This window comes from Corapipo altera, unplaced genomic scaffold, assembly GCF_003945725.1.
Source record: "Corapipo altera isolate COAL_440 unplaced genomic scaffold, ASM394572v1 77b, whole genome shotgun sequence".
NCBI classification, from domain to species: domain Eukaryota; kingdom Metazoa; phylum Chordata; class Aves; order Passeriformes; family Pipridae; genus Corapipo; species Corapipo altera.
This window is the reverse complement of record NW_020884933.1, coordinates 3,315,649-3,341,507: the sequence shown is the minus strand read 5'-3', so window position 1 is coordinate 3,341,507 and position 25,859 is coordinate 3,315,649. Positions and strand designations below refer to the sequence as shown.

Below are 25,859 nucleotides of genomic sequence, written 5' to 3'. Positions count from 1 at the left end.
GAGCAGGTTTGCCCCCCTCCATCACCCCCTTTGCCTGCAAGAGCAGGGCCAGCTTTTGCTCCAGCCGATGAACAAACGGAGCATGTGGTGCCCAGAGCCACGTCCGAGGCTGCGGCCTCTGGGCTTTGAAAAATGTGAAAGGACGTCTTTGAAGGTGGATTCGAAACTTGGACACGGGCAGAAATTCCTGCAGGGAGAAAATTCAACAAACACAGTCCCTTGGCTGTGAGAGCAGCGTTTGCAGTCACCAGAACTGCCGAAGGTTTCGGTGCCTCCCAAGCACCAGGAGCTGTGGGAACAGCTTCACACGGTGGAGAAGGTCTGGGATGTGACACCTTTCTGTGTCTGGCACTGCTGGGTGACTCCTGTGCAAACGACTGCCCCGTTTGGTGCCTCAGTCTCCCCCTCCCAGTGCCCAGCTGAGTGGCTGTTCGTTAGCAGGGAAAAACCCAACCCAACAAGGAACACGTCCCCGTGGATTTGGGGACTTATGACCAATTTTTAAAGCAATTGGCATCAATCTCCAGCAGCAGATCCTTCAAACAGCATCTCCTTTCCCTATTGATTCTGGGCTCCCTCCAGCTGGCAAACACATGTCTCCAGCTCAACTCTTTGTTTAAACACCATCAAATACCCCTGGGGGTTCTCTCCATCCCTTTTCCTGGCTTCCAGTCGAGCTACCTGCTGGTTTTTAGGATCCAAGTGCCCCAGCTCGCTGCAGGGGAGGGCTGTGCCCTTGGATCTTCCCAGCTGGCAGTTGTAGAGCAGCACCCACCAGAAATCCTCCAGTTTTGGGGTAAGGAGAAGGGTCCCATGTTAGGAATGAATATATTTAAGTGTTGTAGGGAGCCCAAGGTAAAATGGGGGAGTCCAGCCAGTGGGAATTTTGGGGGAGCTCTGATTTTTGGCTGTTAGCCACCCTGAACCAAGTGTGGAAGTGTAGGATCAGCCTGGATGGCTGCCAGCCCCTGGCAGGGCTGGGATTGGGATTTCAACGAGCCAGAGCAGCTCAGGTTTCCTGGCCCCTGCTGCAGATGGGCTTGGCTGGAGAGGGGATGCTTGGTGGGGGGAAAGGGGACCCCTGAGCCCCACATTCCAGGGGTGCTGGGATGGGGGTGCCTGTAGGAGGGTGATTCCCGTGGTTGCTGTGTCCCCCCTGGACTTCTCCCTCTGCCCGGGCTGTGTCTCAGAGCTGTGAATATGCAACAGGTCATGGTTTCCTTGGAGCTCCTTGAAGCAGAAATGTCCCCCCTGAGCCCCCCTGTCTGTGTCCCCCCAGTGCCCAGTGATTTTCCAGCCAGGACTTGGCTGACTCTCCCCGCAAATCCCAGTGTCCCTGTGCCCATGAACCCTCCTTGGTGGCATCACTGTGACTCCCCCCTTCTCTTTATTAAGTGCCATCAGGATTTAAATTAAAACTTATCACCAGCTGGGAGCAAATGAACCCCTTGCATCACGTTTTACAGGATCCATCTGCCAGGGAGGAGAGGGGACCCAGGAGGGCTGGTTCCCTTCAGCAGGGGTTGGGGGGCAGCTGGAAGTCACCCTGGGGGTGCCAGGGGCGGGACACGGGGGCCGGTGCTCAGCTGGAACGCGCCATCCCAAACACACGCTCCTGGAAACCGCGGCAAGGGAAGGGCTTATTTTAAATTATTAATTGGCTTTGTTTTTAAACACGGGCTGGGAGCAGCCTCCGCAGCAGAAGGAATTGTTCCCGAGCGCCAGCCCTCCGGCGGGCCGGCCGTGTGCGCGCCGAGCCCGCCGCGCTTGGCTGCCAGAGAAAGACGTGATTGTTGTCATCGAGCCTCCGTCCCAGCCCTCCCAGCCCTCCCAGCCCTCCCAGCCCTCCGCCCCCCGCGCTCCCACCGCCCTCGGCTCCCAGGAACAAAACCCCCGCGCTCGGCCCGGGCTCGCTCGTGGCGGAGCAGAGAGGAGGAGGAGGAGGAGGAGGAGAAGGAGGAGGAGGAGGAGGAGGAGGAGGGAGACAGCCAGAGAGAGACTTGTCTTGGGGATTAATAAGAGGCAGGAGGAGGGAGAGGTGCACACAGGTAAGCTCTGGGCAGGTGTTTTCCCCCAGGCTCTTCTCACCTTGCCTGAGCCTCCGACCCAGGACTCTGCGCTGGTCCAAGATGCTCCTGCCCTCTCCAGCCTCCCTTACATCCACGGCAGCATCTGTTCTTCCCTTTTTCTCCTCTCCTCTTGTTGGTTTTTCTGTTCTGCACCAGTTGGAGTCTTTGTTCTCTCCCTTTGCTCTGGTTGTAGGAGTTTTTCTCGGTGTGGGGCAGTTTGGGGTGGGAGGGGGGGGTGGACTGGGGGCTGCAGAGTCCCACGGAGGTCCCCGTGTGACAGAGTTGCAGTTACTGCCAGGAGGTTTTTGAGAGAGGAGGTGAAGACCCCTTTGTGTGTCCCCCACACCGACCTGAGCTCTCACACACTCACAACCCCCCCCCGCACGTTTCCCTCTGGCTCTGCAGCCAAGCTGGGGGTGCTGGGGGGCTGCACAGCCCGATCTGGGGGTACCAGGGGGGCTGCACAGCCCGAGCTGGGGGTACCAGGGGGGCTGCACAGCCCGAGCCGTGCCCAGAACTGTCCCCTGCCTTGGGAAGCAGGAGGGAAAGCATGCAAGGATTGTGGGGGGAGGCTGAGAGGAGAACGGACACCTCGGGAGCCAGGACTGCTTCCAGGAGCCTCCGGGAGCATCGGGTCACCTTGTCCTTCCTTGGGCACGATCTGAGGACACGGCCGGGGCTCGGGGGGCTGCGGGGTGCTGCTCCCGTGGGAGGGGGGCTGTGCCGGGGTGGGGAGAACGGAGGGGGCCAGCACTGCTCTGCTCCGAGAGCGAGGTGGGAGCGAACAGCCCGACAGCGCCAGGGCCACTTCCAACAAGCTGGTTTTCTGCCCAAAATGTAGGTGGTAAAGCCCTTCTTTCCTGCCTGGATCACACACAGCATTCCCAGGGCACGTAATCCCACTTTTCCTCGTGGAGATGGGAGCCAGCTCCGCTCCAGGCAGGAGGAGAGGGGCAGCCCCCTCCCTGCACCCCCCCCGGGGGTCCCGTTTGGAGCCGACTCTTTGTCTCCGCTCCGGCAGGAGCCGATGGGAGGAAGCAACAAGGCAGTGATGTTCGCTGAAATCCTGGGAAAAGGGTTTTATTGCTTGGAAGAGATTCATCCCAAACCTGTCCTTCCCCGCCTGCTTGAGAAGTTTAGAAAAAGCATCTACAAGGCAAAACATGGAAATTCATCCCCTTGGCACTGAAGGCGAAGCATGAGGGCTTGGAAACCTTCCTGGGATCCTGCGATCCCGGCCCTGCCTTATGTGGTGCTCAGCCGACGGCATCCCAGAGCCGCCTCCCGGGACAGCGCCGAGCAGGAATGTTGGGTGTCCCTGCGCCCCGGGGAAGGAGGGGCGAGAGGTTGAGCGTTTCCACCTGGGAACAGATAAAAGCGCAGCCGCGGGAGGTTTCCTCTGCCCTGGAAGAGGCTGGAGGGGAGGGATGAGGTGTCAGAGCAGTTTCCCACCCTGAGGGGAAGCGGAGTGGGGTGAGGTGGCTGTCGGAAGGGGGGGAGCGGGGCGTGTGTGGGGTCCGCGCTGCCGGCGCTTTGGCAGCATCTCCTCCCCTGGTTTTGCTTTTTTCTGTGTCCAGCCGGTTCCACTGTGTGTGGCAGAGGGATGTGCGGGCAGGCTGAGCCGGGAGCAGCGCTGGGAAGGGTCGGGACATGCAGGGAGGGAGGAGGGAGGAATTGCTGACACGGAGAAGGCAGCGGGAAAGGTGTTCCTCTGCCAGGGCTGCCTTCCCACGGACCCGGCGGTGGGAGGAGGTGGCTGGAGGGAGCAGAGAACGGGATGAGCCTTTCGCAACGGGTCTGGTGACTGTGGGACAGCGAGGAAACGCTCCTGGCACGCAGGAGCCCCTCGTTGTCGTCCCCATGTCCCGCGGTCCTTGGCTGAGCCCAAAACTGCTGCAGAGCCCAGGAGCGTGTCCGAGCTGCTCCCTGGCAGGGTCTCCTGGGACACCCGTCCCTGCAGGTCACACACCATCCCTGCAGAAGGAATGCAGCAGGACGGAGCCGCCGCCGCTGCCTCGGCCGTGTGCCGGCTCCAGAGAGGCTGCCTGCGGCTCCGCTGCTCCCTGGGAAAGGGCTGGGAAAGGGCGAGAACAGCGGGATGTTGCATCAGGGCTGTGCTTCCCCGGGGACCCTGGGGACGCCTGGGTGACAGCCTGGCTGCCCTCCCCTCGGAGGACGGCCTTTTCCATGATTCCCAGCGCTTCAGAGCCGCTGGATAAAGGGCTCCCTGTTCGGTTCAGCTGATCAGACCCAGACTCTTGCAGCGACACGGATGGGCTGTGGCTGTTGGACACGAGGGAAGCCAAGGAGGGAGGTTTTTCTGGATCCTTTTGGTTATTTTTAGCTTGCCCTCCTTGTTCTGCTCCGGCCAAGTTCCCAAGCTGGGTGGGGGCGTTTCTCCCAGCAGGGATGATGGAAATTCCCAGTGGGGAAGGTGTGAAGGGAGCTAACAATGCACTGGAAAGGGCCCTTGTTCCAGCCATCCAGGCTCTCCCAAAGTTAAACCTCCCTTTACCCCTCCCAGCCCCTCCACAGGAGGGGGTCTTGGACAGCTGCTGCTCCCTGCACGCTGTCAGAGCAGGGCAGGAGGCACCCAAAGGAGAGCACTGCCCTTTCCACAGCTCCCTCTTGCCCCGGGGTGGTGGTTTCTGCCTGCCCTTGGCACCGGGCCCGGGGCTGGCAGTGAGCACTGCTGGGAGCTGCGGGTTACTGGGAGGCAGCGAAGATAAACTATGTGGAAAGCAAACACCAGTGGCATTTGGGGCTGGAATTTCCAGCTGTTGCGCCGATTTTTTTGTCAATTGTAATGGGATGAGTGAGGGAGCAGCTGCCTCTTTCTGGGAAAAGCCTGGGGCTGGGATCTGTTGGGTGCCTTGGTCTCGCACTCAGGCCAAGCTGGTCAGCACAGCCTGTGGCTCAGGAGGTGTCAGAACTGGTTTTGTCCATGAATCGTGCCTTTTCTCCATGCCAGGCAGTTGGTTTCCTGAATACATTCATTGCTTCATGGCTTAACTTTATTCCAGTTGCGTGGATTCCTCGTGGATGGGCGGGATCTGAGCTGTCCCGTCCGTCGGGAGCGATGACAAAGGTCAAGTGGAGACGTTTGCAGAGCAGGGGCTGTGCTGGGGCTCTGGCCCTGCCCTCGGCAGCTCCTGCAGAATCAGGGTGTGGGATTTGGAAGTTTGGCTTCTTGCTTTCACGCCAGTAAATTCAGCTGGATGGAGAACAGACTTCCAACTGTGCCGGGTCCAGGGAGAGCTGGCTTTGAACCTTCCAGTGTGGTGGAGGCAATTGTAAGGCTTGTGGTGGCCCCAGGCCTGTTGCATCCCCTTTATTCTGAAGGCAGGGCTCTCAGCTGGTTTCCTGCAGATTGCTTGGGAGTGGGTCCTGCTTTCCCTGGGCAGAGCTGTGGCTTTGCAGGGAGAGGCTGGTGGGGACCAGCAGAGAAGGGTGGTGGCAGTGCTGGCAGAGGGGAGAGGGGCTGTGACAGTCCCCCCGGGGATGTGGCAGCAGATAAAAGGGCTGCATCTGCCTCCTGACACTTCCCTTCTGTGCTGACAAATGCCACAGGATGTGTCGCTCTCCAGCCTGGATTTCTGGCTCGGTGACTGTTCCTGCTCTGTGCCGAGTCCCTAAACATCTGCAGTGCTAAATCCTGCTGCGGAGGGGGATGGTGCAGGCTCAGCCAGCTCCTGACACAGCAGGGTCACAGCTCTGCCCTGTCCCTGGGACATGGCTGGGTGGCCCAGGCTGAGCATCACTCCCGGGTGGAGGGAGCCCAGCACTTGGATCACAGCGTGTCCCAGCTGGGATATCCTGTCCCAGCTGGAATGTCCTGTCCCATCTGCCTCCTCACCTCTGGGTGAGGTGAGGACCAAACCCAGAGCTCAGCCCCCACTGCTCCCCCAGGCCTTGGGGGTATCAGAATCCAGGTCTGAGTTTTGGAGCAGAGGCAAAATCCTATGGAATGGTCAGGGACAGGGTGGGCAGAGGGTGCAGGGCTGGCTGTGGCTGGGGAAGGAGCAGGATGTGAAGGAATGGGGAGGGGACATCCCCACATCCCTGTCACGAGCTGGCCCGTTCTCTGCAGCCGGACGCCGAATCTGGGCTCTTGGAGACAGAAGCACGTCCATCCCCAGCAGGGACCTCCTGCAGCAGGGCTGGGCTGAGGGTCTGGCAACATTTGGCTCTCCCCCTGATCCTCCCTCCCCCCAGCGAGATGCCAGAGCCCTGATTGGAACCAGCCGGCCTGGGAGGAGTGTGGGGTTAAACAGAGCCAGATGGGAGCTGAGCAGGCAGAGAGGAGAGGAACAGGCTGGGCCTGGAGGGGGGGGAGTGAGAACAGGAGCTTTTCTTGGAGAAAGTCAATTACTTGGAGCCCCAGGAACGCGTGGGATCGCTTCAAAGGGAGCCGGGCTGGCAAAGGCAGCCCTGGGAGCAGTGGCACATCCCTGGGTAGGATGTGGACTCCACGTGGGAAGCTGCAGGCAAAGGGGGTTGGTGTGGCCCCAACCCTGCCCCTGGTCCCTGTGGCCACGATGGCAGTGAATCCCACTCTGCTGTGGTGCATGGGAAAGCTGGAAGAGCCTGATTTTGCTCCAAAATCACCATCACCAGCTCCAGCATCACCAAAGGCTTCTCCCATCCCAGCAGCACTTGCTCCCACAGCAGACACCCCGTTTCCTCCTCTTCCTTTGGCTCCCATCATCTTCCTCCCTCCCATCTCACCCCATTCTCTCTCCCACCCTTCCATCTGCCTGGCCCTGCATCCAGCTTGGCTCTGATCCCGCTGGGGTGACAAGTCCTGCCGGGAAGAGCCTGGCGAGCACCCCGAGGAATGTGCCCAGGAAAGCCACCCCCAGCCTGCCCTGCTCCAGCTGGCCCTGGCGAGTCAGAGCATCCAGAGCACCTTCTGCACGGGGCTGTCTGGGGAGCTCATCTGCAACCAGCTGGATCCCTCCATCCTCCGAGGCATCAGCTGGAGAGCTCCCAGCCAGTCTGGCAGGGATGATCACTGCTGTTCCAGGCAGCAGCAGGGAGAGCAGAGAGGGGACAGGCAGCTCTGTGGGCTTGATAACGAGAAGAGGGAGGGGTGACAAGGTGTTGGGCTGGCATCCAGGAGAAACTCTGGCTCAGGGCACACAGAGACCTCACCTGGTCCCTCCCTATCTCCCACTTCTCCAGCGTTTCTCCCCAAATAACCATCCCTGCAGTGGGACTGGAGGTGATGGATGGGTTATTTGGGCAGCACAGGGAGCTGTAGAGCCAAACACCTTCGGTGCTGCCCATGTGTAAACTTGCAAATGCCCTTTTTATCACTCAGCCTTGAGAAAGGGCTGAGCTGCCTCCCAGCCCGGTCCCTCAGCACAGGGCCATCCATCTCTGCTGCCCTGCTAACTGCTGCTGGCCTCCCGACACCAATCCACAGCCAATTTCCTACTGAATCATTGATTTGCTGGCTTAAGTGCAAAATTGAGCTTAATCCATCACGGCCTGTGAAGGGCCAAGCCATCCTTCTGGGAGGGGGGACGGTGCTGCCCTCCCAGGGGGGGCCCAGGCTCTGTGGGGTGGTGCCAAGGGTGGCATGTGAAAAAAAAAAAAAAAAAACCAACAACAAATCAAATGATAAAATCCAGCACCCCCCAAGGCATGAGGCTGAGCCAGAGAGAGGGACCTCAGTGACTTGTTCTCTGGAGGGGGGTTGGATTTGGAGATGACTTCCAAAGGGAAGGAGGGAAAACAGCAGAGGAATTGGGGGTAAATTCCTTCCTGTCGGTGGTGGGGAGACGATGCAGCACCTAAACTGGGCCAGTTTTTACACTGCTTAACCCACCTCTTGTTGCCTCCCTCAGGGAAACACCTGGACCATGAAGGTGGCCCTCAGGTTGCTTCTCCCACTCGTTCTCGTGCTGGTCTGGGGGGTGAGCGGGCAGCGGAGGAAACCCCCCCGCAAACCCACCCGCCCGCCCCCGCCCTTCGTGGAGCCCGTGGAGCCCACAGAGCTGCCCCCACCCCTGCCCCCGGGCCCCCCCTCCGTCTTCCCAGACTGCCCCCGGGAATGCTACTGCCCCCCGGACTTCCCGTCCGCCCTGTACTGCGACAGCCGCAACCTGCGCAAGGTGCCCGTCATCCCGCCCCGCATCCACTACCTCTACCTGCAGAACAACTTCATCGACGACCTGCCCGAGGAGTCCTTCAGGAACGCCACCGGCCTCAAATGGGTCAACCTCGACAACAACCGCATCCGGAAGGTGGACAGGCGGGTGCTGGAGAAGCTGGAAAACCTCATCTTCCTCTACATGGAGAAGAACCAGCTCAAGGAGGTGCCCGCCTTCCTGCCGCCCAACCTCGAGCAGCTGCGGCTCAGCAGGAACCAGATCTCCAAGATCCCCGCCGGGGTCTTCAACAAGCTGGAGAACCTGGTGCTCTTGGATCTGCACCACAACAAGCTGAGCGATGGGGTCTTCAACAAAAACACCTTCAAGGGACTCAAGAACCTCATGCAACTCAACCTGGCCCACAACATCCTGAGGAAGATGCCCCCCGGGGTGCCCAGTGCCATCCACCAGCTCTTCCTGGACAGGAACAACATCGAGGACATCCCCAGTGACTACTTCAAGGAGTTCCCCAACCTGGCGTTCATCCGGCTCAACTACAACCAGATCTCTGACAAGGGGCTCCCCAAGGACTCCTTCAACCTCACCAACCTGCTGGTGCTGCACCTGGCCCACAACAAGCTCACCAACGTCCCCTTCATCAGCCCCAAGCTGGAGCACCTCTACCTGAACAACAACTCCATCGAGAGTGAGTTCCACGGGCAGCTGGGGGGCTGAGCTGAGGTCTGGGGGGGAGGATGGGCTCGAGGATGGGAAGGGTTTTGTTGGAGAGCTCGTTCTCACCCCGTGGGATGTGAACCCTGCAGAGGGGGGTGCAGTGCTGAGATGAGCTGGGAGCTCCAAGGTGAACAGGGAGTGATGGGGATGGCTCTGCATGAGGGGAAGGAGGAGCAGAGCTAAATTCCCCCTGGTGCTGCACGGGGCATTTTTTTCTTGGTTGTCATGGGCAGCTCTTCTTTGGGGCCACCTGGCCATTGAAACAGCTCCTTCCCCAGCAGGGCACAGAAATGGGGGGATTTTAAAAGGAGAGTCTGTGCACATATTTTAGGAACAGATGCCAAACACACAGTCAAGATGGTTAGAAATAGCCCAGCTCAGCTCCCAAGCTGAGCCTGCAGGGAGGGAACAGGGAGAACAAGGCTGAGCTGGAGCTGCCTTGGCAGAGCAGCCGGGGCCTTTCACACCCTTCCAGGCACAGCTCTGCAATTCCATGGGAGAGGTGCCGGCCTGGAAATGTGTAAACAGAGCGAGCACAGATGAGCAGACAGAAATTCAGCACTCCCATTCAGCCTTCCAGTGCCTTAAGGGGCTCAGAGGGAGCTGAAGAGGGACTTTGGACAAGGGATGGAGGGACAGGACAAGGGGGAATGGCTTCCCACTGCCAGAGGGAGGGTTAAATGGCATATTGGGGAGAAATTGTTCCCTGTGAGGGTGGGGAGGCCCTGGCACAGGTTGCCCAGAGAAGCTGTGGCTGCTCCATCCCTGGAATTGTCCAAGACCAGGTTGGACAGGGCTTGGAGCAACCTGGTCTGGTGGGAAGGTGTCCCTGCCCATGGCAGGGGGTGGAACTGGGTGAACTTTAAGGTCCCTTCCAACCCAAACTATTCCATGATTCTATGATTCCTGGTCTCTCCAGATGTTTCTGCTATCAGAGGGGCTGTTTGGAAGCAAGGGCAGGATGCTGTGAAAAGTGTCTGGTTCAAATGCTGGTTAAATCTGCATCTTACTGAAACACCACCAAAGTGGAGCTGGGGGGACCTTGGGGTGAAGGTGGTGGCTCCTGCTGGCTTCACCCACACCAGCACTCAGGTTCTGCTACCACTTTCCATGGAGAGATGCCCTGTGCACACCATGTCCCAGCTTTTCCTTGCCTATTTTGCCCAGTCTTTGTAAGGCTCAGTCCCTGGAGCCGGGTAATGACATGAGAATCCCCGGGTTAATTTTCCCTAATGCAGACCCTGGGGTGGGGAGGGACACGTGGAACTCCAGAAGCGAGCAACGAGCTGGGCACTGACGTTATCTCCAGCAGAGCAGGGCTGGAGCAGCTTTCCTTGATGTTTCTGTGGAGGCTCAGGGCTGGCTGGGCAGGTTTCATGTGCCAAAAGATCCCTTTTCTCTCTGCAATGACACCGCATCCCTCGCCGCGCCGCGCGCGAACGCGACCTACTTCGGCTCTGATCAAAGGCAAGATCTTCCTGTGCCGGCTTCGGGAAGAGGCTGGGGATTGTCCCCCTTGGCAGCAAAGCAAAACCCCCAAAAGGGGTTCAACACACCCGCAGGGAGGGGGGCTCCAGCGTCCTCTGTGCCTCCCTTCCCTCTAACCTGCCTCCCGCCCTCCCTCTCTCCCCGCAGAGATCAACGGGACGCAGATCTGCCCCACCTCGCTCGTGTCCATCCAGGACTTCTCCCCCTCTGACCTGGACGGTGTGCCCCGGCTCCGGTACCTGCGGCTGGACGGGAACCTCCTGAAGCCCCCCATCCCCTTGGACCTGATGATGTGTTTCCGCCTCCTGCAGTCCGTGGTGTTCTAGCCCTGCCCCTCCTCCCCCAGGACTCGGCTTTGCACAGAGACTTCACCCCCGGCGGTGTTTGACACGTGGGACCCCCTTTGCCTCCCTCTCCCCCTGCTCTCCCCCTGCCTCCCTTCCTTTCCCTTCCCCCTTTCCTCCCCTGCAGTGGCCGTGGACACACGTGGCACGTGCACCCTTGGGGACCACTGTCTGCAGGACGGCACCGTGTCCCCACAGCCACCCCGGGTCACAGCATCAGCCCAGGGTGGCTGCCACGCTCACCCCAGCTCCCTGCCTGGGGGTCCTGCCTTCTCTGCCCTCCCCCAGGCCGACCCCGGAGCTGGCTCCGTCTCTCCCCTTCCACCCAGCAGAGTTTCAGGAGGTTGGATCGGGCCCAAGCCAGGAGCATCTGCAGGTGGAGCTGCTGGACTTGGGTCACGTCCCTGCTCTGGGTGGCTGCACCCCGAGAGCCCGTGGTGTCCCTGGGGAACAGTTCCCTGTGGCAGAGGTGGAGCAGGGATGGCCTGGGCTGGTGTTCAGAGGTGCAGGATCCCAGTCAGGTGGGATCCGTGGAGGTGGAGGGGGGCTGGATCTGTGGAACATCCCAGGGTGCCAGGCAAGGGACACGCTCCTCTCACCTGGGTCCTTCTGGGGGGCTTTGGCTCCACACTGCTCTGGAGAACAAGGATCTAAATCCCTGGGGGAAATGTGGATTTGCCAGGATGGAGCGGGGAGGGTTTGGGGCCCCTGCACTGGAGCTGGGCTCTGCTGTGCCCTGTGGGGTCACATCCTCCCCTCAGACACCACCACACCCCCTCCTCTGCACAACCAGCCCCTTCCCAGCTTCCATCCCCCCATGGATTGATGCTGCTCCCCCAGCAGTGCTGAGCCCCATCCCAGCACCCTGCATCCTCCCTCCGATCCGGGGGGATTCAGGGCTCAGTGCCCTCCCCTCTGCAGGTAGCACCCAACACCCACAGGACCCCAATGCCAACACCCTGCCCCGGACAGGGATCCCCCAGAGCAGTGCCAGCTGCTCTCCAGCAGTGCCAGCAGGACACTTGTCCTTGGTTTTAGGTCCCTGAGGCCAGATGCTGACACGGGTGGGCTGATCTGTGGGGGTCTTGGCTCTACTCTCACAGCTCCCCTGCCCTGAATTCCACCTCCTGGAAGTTTCACTCTCAGTTGCTCTCTGGAACCAAGCACACGGGATTGGTTTTGCCTTTTTTATTAGGGAAAAAAAGGAAAGAAAAAGGAAGGATTACTCTTTGGAAAAGCTATTTTTGTCCCTGTTCTCCCTGTCCTCACATGTATCGCTTCCCTCTTTGATAGCTGTACCTGCATATATAGGGTGCCCGGGTTTAGGGGGATTATTCTCTTCTTTTCTTCCTGATTCTCAGGATTTGGATTTAAGGCCGAGCATTAGAGGGAAAAAAAAAAATCCAACTGCAATAAGCATTAAAGCAATAAACCAAAGAAACCTCCTTTGTGTTCAGCCACCAAAACCGACCCTTCCCTGAGACGGGCACGGACGGGCACCGTGTCCTGCTCCCTGGGAATGGGCCAGGGATGCTCCCCACAGCCTGGGGACTCAACAGCCACCCTGAGATGCTCCCCCTTTCCACTAATTAAAACCCTGTGCTAATTGAGGCTTGTTTTCCTCATAAGATAAAAGCCTCTTCTCCAAATCTTCCTGCAGTTGGCTTTGTTGGGTTCGACAGGTTTCAGCCTCAAACCCGGAGCCCCTATGTATATATTTATATATAATGTGTATATAGACTGGTAGACTGTACAGATATATCTAGAGACATATGTACCTCTCGACTGATTTCAACTTAATGGTATTTTCACTCCTACTCTCCCCAGCAGTGAAAATAAAATGATTCACAAGGGACCCAGAGCCGCAGTTGGATCTGCCTCTCTCTGATCCATCCTCATCCTCTCTCATCCTCCATCCTCAGGTGTGGGAGCTGCTGCTTCATTCAGGATCAGATTTCCTCCGTTGGGGCCAATTCCCAACAGCTGGAGCCTGTGAGACCCCAGGGGGTCAGTGGGCTCTGGAGTTTGGGGTGTGCACTCCTTGAACCAGCGATGGTTTAGGTTAGAATTTGGGAAGAAATTCCTCCCTGTGAGGGTGGGGAGGCCCTGGCACAGGTTGGCCAGAGAAGCTGTGGCTGCCCCATCCCTGAAGTGTCCAAGGCCAGGTTGGACAGGGCTTGGAGCAATTTGGTCTAGTGGAAGGTGTCTCTGCCCATGGCAGGGGAGTGGAATGAGATGAATCCTTAAGATCCCTCCCAACCCAAACCAGTCTGTGGTTCAGTTTGGACTCACAGGTGTCAAAGCAGCCTCCACATCTGCAGCATGGTTCATGGACCATGTGCCTGCATTAATGAGCATCTCTGCTAATTACAAGAGCCTGATGTTGGCTGCAGCTCCCAGGGCTGTGGCTGCTGGTGGGTGTCACTGTCCCTGTGAAGCGCCGGGAGAAGGTGACAGCTGCGTGTCAGGGTGGGCGTGTGAACTCCTCCTGAGCTGCCCCGTGTCACCAGGGAAGCCCTACAAACATCCCCAGGGTGAGTTTTCCAGCCTCAGGGCGCGCACGAGGGAGGAGGCATCTCTCCCACCCCCAGCCACGAGCCGGGATCCATCGCTGGGCTCGGGCTGCGCGGGGCGCGTGTTCCACACACGAGCACGGTGGGTGTAGGCAGCGACTTCTCCTTCTGCCCATCGCCTGAGCTGCAGCAAACCTCCTCTCGCGGCTGCTCTCCCCACGTGGATCCCGAGCCGGGAGGGAGGACGGGCCGTGGGCGCGGGTGTGAGCGCGGGGGCTGTGCCGGGGGGCTGTGCCAGGGGGGCTGCTCACGGGAGCGCACAGGGTGAGAGTGTGAGAGTGTGAGAGTGTGTGTGTGAGAGTGTGTGTGTGTGTGTGTGTTTGTGTGTGTGTGTGTGTGTTTGTGTGTGTTTGTGTGTGTGTGTGTGTGTGTGTGTGTGTGTGTGCGTGTGTGCAGAGCAGGCACAGGCAGCCACCTCCCCTTAAAATCGCTGTATTTTGTAACCAGGACGTGAATCACCCACCCCCAGGTGTGTTTTCGCTCCCTGGGTAAGTCAGCCCTGTCTCCCGTGGGAGCCGAGCTCCCAAAAACAGGGGGGGCCCCTTTCTTCTCCCTGCAAACAGTCGCTGCCACCGTGGGGGTGGGACTGGGAAGCTCCCCCCCTCACCGTGTGTGTTGTGGGGTCACTGGGAAAGCTGGAACACCCTCATTAGTGGGGGCTGCGAGGGGCACCCCAGGGTCTCCTCAGCATGGTGGGTGCTGGGAGGGGCTGGATTTGATGAGAGGGACTTCGGAGCGGGGGGAATTTTGCTCAGCTCAAGCCCCCTCGCAGCTGGTGACCCCCCCTCAGCCCGTTTGTGGGCGCTTCACGGGGACACCCCGCGATGGGAGGGTTTGCACGGCCCCGTCGGGGGATGCCGTGCACACGGGGACCCTTCGGGTCGTGCCATCCTTGCAGGGCTTTGCCGTGGCTGCTCGGGGGCCTCTGGGGACGAGGAAAGAATGGGGACAAGGGCAGGAGTGCAGCTGCTTCTCCAGGGCAGCAAAGCAGCTGCCCCGGGGACCCCCCCTGTGCCCCGAGGGACCCCGAGGGCCAGCCCAGGCTTTGGCTTTGCCGCAGTTCCCCCCCCTCTCAGCTGCCACATCGCCTCCATCACGGTGGCCACCGAGCCGCCTAATGAGGGGCTTAGCTCGGATTAGAGGCCGCTCCGTGCTGAGCGGGGCCGGGGGGCTCGCCACGGGCTGGGGGGCTGCGGGGGCGCGGACGAAGCTCGTGCCCGCCGGCGGGGAGGGGTAGGGGGGGGGCTGCGGGGGTGTCCCCGCCCGCCCAGCGGGCACCGGCAGATGGGTGAGCGGCGGTGGGTGGGTGGGTGCGTGGGCCGGGAGCTGCCTGCGGGAGACGGGAACATTTTCGCGGCGGTGGATGGATGGGTGGGTGGGTGGGTGGGCGGTGGCCGCGCGTGCACGAGGCTGCCCCGCGCTGCGAGGAGATGCCGCGCACGCCCTGCCCGTGCCCGGGGTGTCCCGGCCCCACGGGAGTCGTCCCTGGCAAAGACAGCCCCCCCCGAGCTGAGCCCTAGGTGGGTGTAGGAGTCCCCCCCGCGCCAGGGCACGTGGGTGCACACGGGGGGACATGGGGGATGTCTCCCATCCTACCCCGGGGAGGGGAGCAGCACTGACACCACCCCCCCCCCCGCATCCCTTTCCCCAAACTGCCCCCAGACCATCGGTGTGCAAAGGGTGGGGGGTGCTGAGCCCCTCGGGAGGTGAGTCGGGGTGGATGAGCTGAGTGTCCCCAGCTGTCTGGCTGCTGGGATGGGGCTGTGCCACACCTTCCCCAGGGCTGAGATGCTCACTGGGCCCCCAGGTCCCCCCCAGCTGAAACCCGGATCAGCAAGGGGGGTCGTGCCCGGTGCTTGGCCCTTCCTGCATCCCTGGGGATGGACACGGCTGGAAATCGCTCTCTGCTGGCAGGGCCTGGGCTGGTTGAGGCAGGGATGGCGCCGGCTCTGTCCCCTCTGCCCAGGGCTGCGTGTCCCATTGCTCACGGGGACGCCGGGGCAGGGAGCACATTCCCCATCCCTCCCACCCCGTCCCGTTCCCCCACAGCCCCAGACACCCGCCTGGGCTTGTTGGAGGACAGCCACTATTGGGGCTGGCTCGCCCCTGGGGACAATATAAGTTCCCAGCAGGGGGGTTCTGGCTTGATTGGCCGCATCCTGCCTCTCCCCTCGGCGGCGGCCATGCCAGACCCCTCCGTGCAGCCCCCCTCCTCCTCTCCATGCATTAAAAGCCCGGCAGCCCTTCCCCAGCCAGCGCACCAGCCCGTGGAGCCGAGCGGGGCTCTCCCACGCCGAGGAGGAGGGGACGGGGGTACGTCCATGCCGCCTTCCTTTGGCTCCTCCAGCGCCAAGCAGAGCCCCCCTGGGCTGGGGTGAGCTGGGGGGGCGGCAGGGTTGGGGGCTGGGGGGCTCAGTGCACTGGGAGAGGTTTGATCCGGGGGAAAACGGCAGGAACTGGGGAGCGGCACCCTCAGCCTGGGGTGCAAAAGCTCCGGGCTGGGTCGTTGCTTTTGCATTTTGTTTGGGAGAGACACGTGGGAGGCTGGTGGGTGCCGGGACCCTCCTCCTGCCCTGCCGGGGGAGCCCCTGTGGATGTGCAGCTGGTGGGAGGGAGATCCTTTGGGAATGGACTCTGGCGGGTTTGGATGTGGAGCTGCCAGGAATGTGAGGGTCCTGTGCAGGTAGCCCCTGGGCTCAGGGTCGAGTCACAGGGACCCTGTGGCCTCTGGTCCCCCTGGATGCTGGAGGCTCAGGAGCAGCACCCTGGGATTTAGTCCTGAGGGTGGGAGCAGCAGTTCCTGGGATCCTGGGGCCATTTTTGCTCAGCTGCTGGGTTTGTTGGGCCAGTGACCAGCTTCATCCATCACCTCGGGACCAGAGCAGGACCCCGACCCCCTCATCACTTCCTGACCCCCTCCCAGGCTCTGTGGGGCTGGGAAAGCTGGGAAGCATGGGAAGCACAGGCAGCCCTGCACGGCCACGGGGCCTCCCCTGCGCAGCCACCCAGCCGAGCGTGAAATGGGCTGAACAGAAAAGGGACATGGAGCGACCCCGGGGCCGGGGGCTGTTTGTCCCCCACGGCTGCAGAGCAGGGCTGGCTCCAGCCACATCCCAGCTCTGCATCCCGGCCCTCTCTGCTTTCACAACAACCCCTCCAGGACACCTGGCCCCAGCCCGAGCTGGCCCCGTGTCCCCCAGGATCACAGTCCCCAGGAGCAGTGACCCTGGCCAGGGGCAGGATGTGGAGCCTGGCCTGGCTGGGCATGGCCAGCCTGTGCCTGGGGGCAGCCTGGGCTGTCCCAGCCAAGGAGAGGAGGAAGGTTGAGAAGCCAAAAGCTGACCTGGCCCTCTATGAAAACCTGGACCTGGACAACTACGACCTGACACTGGACAGCTACGGGGAGATCCTCGACCTGAGCAACTACGAGGAGCTCTACGACTACGGGGACCTGGCTCCCAAGGTGAGGGGGGTGCAGCTGTTCCCTGGGTGAATCCCGAGGAAAGGGTTTGGTCCAAGGGTTGGATGGGGCACAGCTGGAGAACCAGCCTCTTGCACGAGCCTGCAATCCCTGGCAGCTCTCCCACCGCTCTTGCTGGTGGCAGGAAAGGTTTTACCCAACCCCATCCTCTGCCTGGTGGGAGCATCACTGCAGGAACCTGGACTCAAGGCTTCCTGCATCCCTCTGGAATGGGGTGGGGGTGTTGGAGAGCTGGGAGAGCTCTTCGAGGAGGAGCTGTGTTTTTAGTAAAACCCATCCAATGCCCTCGAGCAGCGCTGCCCACCCTGGAGAGGGAAGGGCAGGATCTGCTCAGCCTCTCCCCCTCGCCCCCGGGCTGTGCTTGCAGATCGAGGTTGGCACCTTGGCTCCTCGCCCCAAGGACCTCAAAACTCTCCCAGACCTGGGTGCCACGGCTGAAACCCCGAAACTGCAGCCTCCAAGCACTGGTGGTCCCGTCCACCCGGGGCCCATCCCCGTGCAGGGTGAGTGTGGAGCTCTGGGCTCGGTTCCTGTGGGATCCATCCACGTGTCCCAGGAGTGGCAGGGCTGGGGCTCTGGAGAATAAGGAGCGAGTTCTCGTGCCACCAGCAGGCAGCAGCAGCTATTTGCTCTGCCAGGCCAGCGAGGAGACAGGGTGTTGGGGGTGAGTCTTCTCACACAGCAGGCAGGAGGGCTGCAGAGAGACATTTCTGGGAAACAAGAGCTCCAGCAAAGCAGCAACATTTTAATGAGCAGAGGCATTGCGACAGTCGGACAGAGTAGCAATTAGATTAGTGACAATTAAAATCCTGTAGCGAGGGATAAATATCTTTATTCATTTTCTGTCACTCAGGACTGGGACAAATTAAGTGGGAGGCAAAGGGAAATTGTTGCCTTGCTGCTTTGAACTCCCCTACTAATGGATGCAGAGTCTTGTGGGAGACTTGGACGGGAGCTGGGGGAGAGGAGAAGGAGCACGTGTGGGGGGGACATGGCTTTACCCCTCCTGCCCCCCCTGCCCAGTGTGCTGGGACCCTCAGGCAGCCGAGACAGATGTTTTGCTCGATGCAAAACTCTTTTCTCTTGTTTTGTTTCATTCAGTGGCCAAACTCAGGGGGCTGGGAGAGCCCTGGGTGTGAAGCTGCTGCTTTTGGCAGCTTTACATCCCCCTCCTCTCCCAGGAGAGGGATTTGGCCCTGACCAGCTCGTTTTTCAGCAGCTCCTTTGGCTGGGAGTGTCTGGTCCTTCCCTGGGTGAGGTGCCCCGGGCTGGTGCTCCGGGGAAGGTTTTGGGGCCGTGACAGCTCTGGGTGATAAAAACTCGGTGCACCTCCAGCGTGGGCAGGGTGGGTGCATGCCCCCACCTCCCCGTGTGCTCCCGGGGGGCCGTGCCAAGGGTACCTGTGCCCCCCCAGGGCTGCCCAGCTGCCTGCTCTGCCTGTGCATCGGCACCTCCGTGTACTGCGACGACGCCGACCTGGAGCACATCCCGGCCCTGCCCCCGGACACCACGTACCTGTACGCCCGCTTCAACCGCATCGGGGCCGTGCGCGCCGGGGACTTCACGGGGCTGGGTACGACGGGGCCAGGGAGGGGCCGGGGAGGGACCAGGCGCCGAGTGGGGCGCGGGGAATAAACGCTCCTGCCTGTGTCCCTCTTCATCTCCTCCCTCCGCTCCCCCCCAGAGAAGCTGAAGCGGATCGACCTGAGCAGCAATTCCATCTCCTGGGCGGACGTGGACGCCTTCCGCCGGCTGCCCAGCCTGCAGGAGCTCCTCCTGCCCGAGAACAGGCTGACGGCCCTGCCCGAGCTGCCCCGCAGCATCGTCCGCCTGGACGCCCGGCTCAACAGGATCCCCAGCGCCGGCCTCCGGCCCGAGGCGTTCCGGGTGCGTGTGGGGGTGAACCCCGGCGGGTCTGAGCCCAAACCTGCCGTGCCAAGGGGTAAAGGGATGGTCCAGCAGGGCTGGGAGCAGGGCTGGGAGCAGGGAGGTTCATCTGTCCCCTCTTCCCACAGGACCTGAAGCAGCTGCAGTTTCTCCACCTGTCCGATAACCAGCTGGATTTTATCCCGGCGCCCCTTCCTGAGAGCCTGCGCTCCCTGCACCTCCAGGTGAGGTGGGCCCGGACCAGGGTTTGTCTGCACCTGAGTCTGGCAGAGCCCACCTTTCCCTCCTCCTCCTCCTCCCCCTTATCCCGTTGATTTGTCCCTTTCCCCGCCCAGAACAACAACATCCGGACGCTGCACGAGGACACGTTCTGTGACAGCCAGGACCACAGCCAGGTCCGCAGGGCGCTGGAGGACATTCGCCTGGACGGCAACCCCATCAACCTCAGCCTCTTCCCCGACGCCTACTTCTGCCTGCCCCGCCTGCCCACGGGCCGCTTCTCCTGAGCCCCCGCGCTGGGAAACACGGGGGAACATTCCCAGAGCACCCCAGAGCCCTCAGACCCTGCTGCCCGTGGAAAATGTGAGGTTAAGGCTGCTGTGTTTCACCCCAGGGTGAGCTCAGTCCCGGGGCAGAGCATGGATAATAAAGTAATAATAAAATGAGGACTTTTAAATGCATTCAACGCCTTGTCCTCAACAGTGAGAGCAGTGGGAAGCCCTTGCCCAGCCCCAGCCCAGCAGCTGCTTTGGGAATGGTGCTGTTGTGCAAAGATGGCACTTCCCTGTGTCCCATTTCTTCAGTTCCCTCCCAGGGCCTTGGGAAGACCTCTCTGTGTCAGCTTTTGGGGTTTCCTGGATAGGGGTCAGGAGCTCTATTGCTCCAGGGAGGAGATGTTTTGGCCACATCAGGTTTGACCTGTCCCCAGCTCCATCAGGTGCAATTCCAGAGGGGTGTTGGCACATCCAGGTGTGAGCTGTGGCCACAGCTGGACTGTCCCTGTGTGATCCCAAAGAGGATGCAATGGGAAAACCCAGCAAAGAGCACCTGGAATCATCCATCACCTCATCCCAGACCCATGGCAGTCCCGTGGCTCCAGGGACACTGGGATTTGGAACTGTCCTGGCACTAAGTGGGATCTCCAGTATGAGCCTCTGCCTGGAGGGAGAGTGTCCCTGGGTTTGGGACTGCAGAGAAACCTGGAGCAGCACCAGAGCCTGGAGTCAAACAGCCCCAGCAGGAAAATCACTCGAAGGGAGTTAAAATATCTCATATCAACCCAGCTTTCAACACCCAAAAAGAGCTGCCCAGTGGTGAGATATTTTAAATCTAATGTATTCATCCTCTATATTTTTATACACATGTAACAAACACGCACCGTGAGAGGGATGACACATCCCTGGAGATTCCAAACTCCTGAACCTAAACCACTGAGCTCAGCCCACGTCCTCCAGGCCCGGGGAGGCAAACGAAGGTGGCTGGAGAGAACCTCAGAGGAGGATCCAGCTCCTCACCCAGGGGCACCGGGTGAGGCTGCGGCGCTGGCACAGGGAGCGTGTGGGCACTCTCCCTCTCCCCTTGCCTTTCTCTCCCATGCAAAACCCAACTTGGACGTGGATTATGCTGATCCAAAAGCCAAGGCCCTTGGTAAATGGGAATTTGAAGCTAATCCAGCTTTTCCTTTCAGGCTGGATCTGAAATGTCAGGATTTATTACCGCTGCTGTCGTGTCATCTTTGGAACAGCTGCACCCACGGACCCCCTGTCTGTCCATCCCCACAGCTCTGCTCCTTCCCCATCCATCCTTCCCACACCTTCACTCCATCCTTTCCCCCAGTGACGTCACCTGCTCCCGGGGGATGCGGGATTGCCTCCAGCCCAGCTCTGTTCCAGCGGGATGGAGTTGGCCAACTTTTCCCAACAGCCCGTCCCGGTCCTTCGCATTCGTCCCACTAGAGGGCAAGGCAGAGTGTTCGGAAAGGCCTGACCTTAACTTGGGACTGCAAACTCCCTCTCTGCTGGTTCCCTCCCTCACGGGTTGGCCTTGGCACCTCTCAGGAATGCCCAGGTGCTGGGAATAGCTCAGGCACTGGGAATAGCCCAGGTGATGGGAGTTGGCAGAGGAAGGATCAGAAGGAGCTGCAGAGGGGAGAAGGGTTGGTGTCACGGGGAGCAGAGTGAGGTGGGTCAGGGCTGTCTGTGGGGCTCCTGGATTTCCAGAAACCCAACTTTTCTAAGAGTAATGGGGGCTCTGGGGGGACTCTGCTGGGGGACAGTTGAGATTCGGGGCGGTTGTCTTGCCTTGTGTGGCTTTTGGGTCCCCTCAGCCCCAGGAGAGGAGGGAGCAGGCTGGTCCAGCAGATCTTCCTTTGCCCAGAGCCCTGGAGGGGGCTGATTTTGGGGCTGATTTTGGGAGAGAGCTGAGAGGGGCTCAGCCCCACTGTTTGCTGTTATTGATTGTGCAGAGGATGATGGGCAGTTATTGGTTGTGCCCTTGTTGGTGCCATGGTGGGGGAGAGAAACAGCCACACTGGGCAGGGAACAGCAACCCCCCTCCTGCCACTGGTCCCACAGCCCTTTCCTGGGGGAAAAGCCCATGGGAATGGACTGTCCCCAGGCCCTCCCCCAGCACCCCAGGCTGCCTGGCTGGATCCTGTCCTGGAGCCTTCCCCGGGGCTGGGGCTGGCAGTGGGTGTCAGAGAGGCTCTGCCCTCTCGTTCCCCCCATCCCTCCCCCCTCGCCCGGGGAGCATCTCCGTGTGTAATTCCTGCAGCTCTGCTCCCTCCCCCCTCCCCTCTCTGCCTCTCAAGGTCACCTTCCTCGCCTGGGCTGGATTTTCACATATTGATTGCTTGGCTCTCGCAGTGTCGTCTCGGAGAGCTCCCGAGCTCACGCCAGCTCAGCATCTTGCCGCTCTCTGGGAGAAGCTTCTCCATATGGGCCCCCCTCCTCCTCCATCCTGCCCTCCCCCGCCCCACTCTCCTCCCAGCCCCAGCCCTGCATCCTGAACCAGCACCAGAGCACAGGCAGGGAAGCCTCCGAGCCTGGAGAGCAGGATCCTTGTCCCTCCCCTGGCTCTCTGTCTCCTGGGGAGCGTGACATGAGCACACTCCTTCCCTCGGGCTGATTTAGGAGCTGGGACAGCATGTGACATCCTTGTGGGACTCTGTGCTGCTGTGGTTGTTTGTGAGCTGCCTTCATCCTCTTCTCTCCTCTTCCTCCCACAGGTTCTCATGCCCCAGGGAGTAAGGAGCTCCCACTCCCTGCTCCCCACCCAAATTTCTTCTCTGTTTTCCTCCCACCTGCATGACCAGGAGCAACCTGGTGTCCCTTGGCCACCACGTGAGGACAGAGCCATCCTCTCCTGTCCCTTTGCAGCTTCTCAGCCAGGGCAGCCCAGGGTTGGGAGGTCTGAGTCAGGAGCGGAGCAGTGGTGACCGGGTCAGGGATGTGAAACAGGAATCACAGCAACAGGAGGAGGAGGAGGATGGAGGCTTTTAGCCTTCCAGGGCCCCAGGCAAGCTGGGAAGAGGGCACATGGATAACACAGGTCTCTGTCTGGGACAGTGGCAGTGTTTGCCTCGGGCAGGCAACCGGTGGGTTTATCAGCCAAGTGCCAGATCAATGGCAGGCTGGAAAAGGGCCACTGCAGTGGGGATGCTGACAAGCTCCTGGCCTCCTCCAGGCCAGAAATCACCCTTAAACGCTGCTGGGGAGGAAATGCTGTGGCCCAGCTCGCCGAGGGAGCGAGGCAGGGATGATAACAGCGTTATTTATAGCCCTTCCCTGGCTCTTGGCTCGAGGCTCTGGTTTGTGCTCCGCGTGCGATCGCTCGGGGCGGCTGTTTGTGCTGCTCCAGGCTGGACCAGAGCCCTCAGCCACCTCCCACCACCCTGCACCAGGGCTGGCTTCCATGTGTCCCACTCCCTGCCCCCATGCCAGGCAGCTGGACTGGCACCAGGCTCCCCCAGGCTGAGCAGAAACTCATTTTCCTGCCTATATTCCTGAAGCGTCGCATCCCGAGTGCTCCCAAAGGGCACCCTGGGCCTGAGGGGTCCCACGTCCCCGGCACTGTTGGAGTCAGGAACAGTGGCCACCCCGGGAGGGCCGTGGTGCTGCTCCAATTCCAGCTCTCCCCTCTTTTTTTCTGAAGGATCCCAGTGCTGGGATTCATTAGGTGGGAGCTGTGAGGGCTCTGGAGATGAAAGCGCCGCCCATGAATTATCTCCAGGGTGCAGACAGTTCCCTGGGTCCCTCCAGGGAAACTCAACAATGGAAATACAGGGAGGGGGGAACTGCTTGGGCTTTTCTTCTCCCCATTTTCCACTTCACCACTGGAAAAAAAAAAAAAAAAGGAGGAGGAAAAAAAAAAAACACAGCAAAAAATGAAGAAAACACATTCTTTGCCTTTTCACATCCCCCTCTCCCCCCCCTCCCCCCAGAATTGTGAATGTTTAGTGTAAAAATAATCTGTGGAAATTCAGATTTCTCCAGATCAGCACCCCCTGGGATCTCCGAAGGGATGGGGGCTCTCCTGGCTCTCCCCCACCCTGTTCCAGAGTGGGGCCCCGTGCCCTGAGCGGCTCCAGGGTGGGAGATGTGACCAAGACACTGCTATTATTGGCAGCGACGCGTTAGGGCTTGTCAACAGGAGCCCTGATGCCTGGGAAAGGCTCCGTGTGGGGAGCACGTGTCCCTGGGGAGGGGGGCTCAGCTTAACCCAGATCCCGCAGAGGGAAGAGCTCCGAGGGGCCTGGCCTGGGGGGAGGGTGCAGGGAGATGGGGGGGATGGAGCCGAGGAGGGGGAGTCTCTGCTGGAAGTGCCTCTCCCAGGGAGATGGGTTGGGCTGGAGGATGCCCGTGGAGTGGGAGCTGATGTCCCTGTTGCAGCCAGGAGTGAGTGTCACCTCCTTGGGGGGGGGGGGGGGGTGAAAGATGGGCGTCTGTCTCCCCAGAATGAGGAGATTCTCCCCCTGATGGTGATCCCAGATCCTGGATCCTGCCCCTGAGCATCCTGACCTGTTGCTGCACAGGGCAGAGTCTCTCCAGCATCGTTCCCAAGGTGATTCTGTTCCTGCACCATCTCCCTCAGCTGAGTGTGCCAACAGTCTGACCAGGGAGAAATGATGAAAGGGAGGAAAATTCCAATAAGTGGCTTTTCCATGCTGCAATCCAGGCTTCTCCAGAGCTGCTGGGACAGGGACCAGCATCCTGCTGGGCACGAGAGTCTCCCCCACTGGGAATTCATTCTCCAGCTCAGGGTTTCTCCATTTTTGGCTTTAGATTTATTTTTTTTTTAATTGGCCTGAAGCCAAGCTCTTCCAAGAGTGATTTGGGGTGGTCACGCGTTGGTTTGGGGGTGCTGCTCCCTTCAGGAGGGGTTTGGGGAGGCAGCAGCTGTGTGTTGCTGAGCTGTGGGGCCCAACGGGAGGAGGGGAGCCGAGCCCAGCTCTGATTGATCGGCGCCTTTTAAAATAACCACCCGGAGCCTGGAGCTTCCATTTCTGTAGGATGTGGAAAAACCTGGAGTGGGGGAAGAGAGAAACAGCTTTGAGCGAGCGAGTGCAAGTATTGCTAATTTATGATCAGAGAAATATATGTTTGAGTTGGAAGATTACAGGGAAAGGACCCGGTGTTCAGCCCATGAGAAATCTGTTTTCTCGAGAGGTTGGGAAAAGGCTTCCCCGCAGGGAAAATTGTGGGAACGCAGAACATGCTTACCCCAAATTGCTGCTTGAGTAATTATTTCTGCCTACCTGTCCCTCCCCTGGTGCTTTCAGCTGAATGGAGAGGTTTGGCTCTGCTGAACAGTCAAAGCCACCGAGCAGCTCCCGAGGGCTGTGCCAGCCCTGTCCATGGGGATGCACTTCCCTGCAAGGCTTTGGGGCTCACTGCCACTCCAACCCCGCACAGGAGCTTCCCTTTGGCTATTTTTTCCATGACTGCTTTGTAGGGATGTTGCTTTGTGTCACCACAGGTGCACCCAGCCAGGCAGGCCAGGGTGGGGGGATTTGAGCTGTCACTTCCCAGGACACTTCCCTTGCCGAGGGGGCAGCAGAGACCCCCGGGAGAGCCCCTGTGTGCTGCCAGGACGGGATTTTCCCCCGTGTCCATCCCTGGGGTGAGTGACCCTGGCTGGAGGTTGGAGAGTCACTGGTTGCTGGGGACATGCAGCCCCCCCGCTGTCCCTGTCCCCCCCAGGCTCTGTGGTGATGAGGTAATGAGGGTTTTACTGCAGTGGGCCGTGGACAGCTTCGCTAAGCACCGGCTCCCAGCGCTTCCCCAAGAGCCAGGCAGGCTCCCGGGCACATTAGGAATCGATTCACATCGCAAATGGATTGCCTGTGCTCGCTCTCCTCCACCTTTCCGTGCTCTCTGGCTGTCTCTGTGCCTGTCCCCTCCCCAGGGCTGCCAGCTCTGCCCTCCCAGTGCCAGCTCTGCCCCCCCAGCTGATGGGGGCACCAGGGGTGGTTCCCCCCAGTGCAGGGCTGCAGCAAACAGCTCTGTCCCCACCCCTGCCCCACCAGGATGGACCATCAGCTCCAGGGAGGCGTCACCCCCTCGCTGTGCCCCCAGGGACTCACAGGACAGGCTGGAGCAGGTGACAAGTGTCTGCACGGACCAGCCAAGCAGAGAGAAAAAATGACCCCAGTGAGGGCAGGGATGGGCTCTGCATCTCAACTGAGTCTCTGGGAGATGCCAGATGGTCCCTCCCATGAGGACCAGGGACCTGTCACCCCCCAGAGCCTCTGTCTGTGGAGGAGAAATGACAGCCACAGTGGCAGCAGGAGGTTGAGGTGTTTGGAGAAGGGTGTGTGGATTTTGGGGGGAACAGCCATGTTCTCTCTCATGGGAGTTTCCTCCAACTCCATCAACAGGTTGTTCTGATTGACCCCTCATCAGTGAAAGGTCAATCAGATCTAAAAGGGCTCTGAGTGTGCTGGTCACACCCCCAAACCTGCCCCTGCTGCTCACCCCCAGCTCAGAGTGCTGATGGCAGAGAGGGATGAGATCTCTGAAGGTGAGGGGAACAGAGACACGGGGGGAAAGGGGCATTTCCCAAGGATTCAGAGAGCCATGGAAGAGGACACCAGTCCCTCACACACCTCTGTGGCCTCTTTTTCCCCCCAGCTTCACCCAGGTGGCCCGTGGCTGAGCCCAGGGATGGAGAGCCCTGCAGGGGCT

General features: G+C 60.3%; 2 protein-coding genes across 4 annotated transcripts; both read left to right on the top strand.

Moving 5' to 3' along the window:
• The first annotated feature begins 1,762 nt into the window (after positions 1–1,762).
• On the top strand, positions 1,763–12,595 carry PRELP (proline and arginine rich end leucine rich repeat protein). Its single transcript, XM_027659887.1, has 3 exons — positions 1,763–2,048; positions 7,922–8,873; positions 10,538–12,595. The coding sequence occupies exons 2-3, from the start codon at positions 7,937–7,939 to the stop codon at positions 10,714–10,716; spliced, it is 1,116 nt and encodes a 371-aa protein (XP_027515688.1). The 5' UTR covers positions 1,763–2,048; positions 7,922–7,936; the 3' UTR covers positions 10,717–12,595.
• A 1,070-nt stretch (positions 12,596–13,665) lies between these two features.
• OPTC (opticin) lies at positions 13,666–19,335 on the top strand. 3 transcript variants are annotated; one of them, XM_027659842.1, is made up of 7 exons: positions 13,666–13,776; positions 16,508–16,770; positions 17,156–17,291; positions 18,203–18,361; positions 18,473–18,675; positions 18,804–18,899; positions 19,011–19,335. In XM_027659842.1, the coding sequence occupies exons 2-7, from the start codon at positions 16,549–16,551 to the stop codon at positions 19,179–19,181; spliced, it is 987 nt and encodes a 328-aa protein (XP_027515643.1). In that variant the 5' UTR covers positions 13,666–13,776; positions 16,508–16,548; the 3' UTR covers positions 19,182–19,335. The 3 variants fall into 3 exon arrangements, with proteins under 3 accessions (XP_027515643.1, XP_027515642.1, XP_027515641.1); XM_027659841.1 differs by having other exon boundaries at positions 13,763–13,795; XM_027659840.1 differs by lacking the exon at positions 13,666–13,776 and adding an exon at positions 14,573–14,595.
• Positions 19,336–25,859: the final 6,524 nt, after the last annotated feature.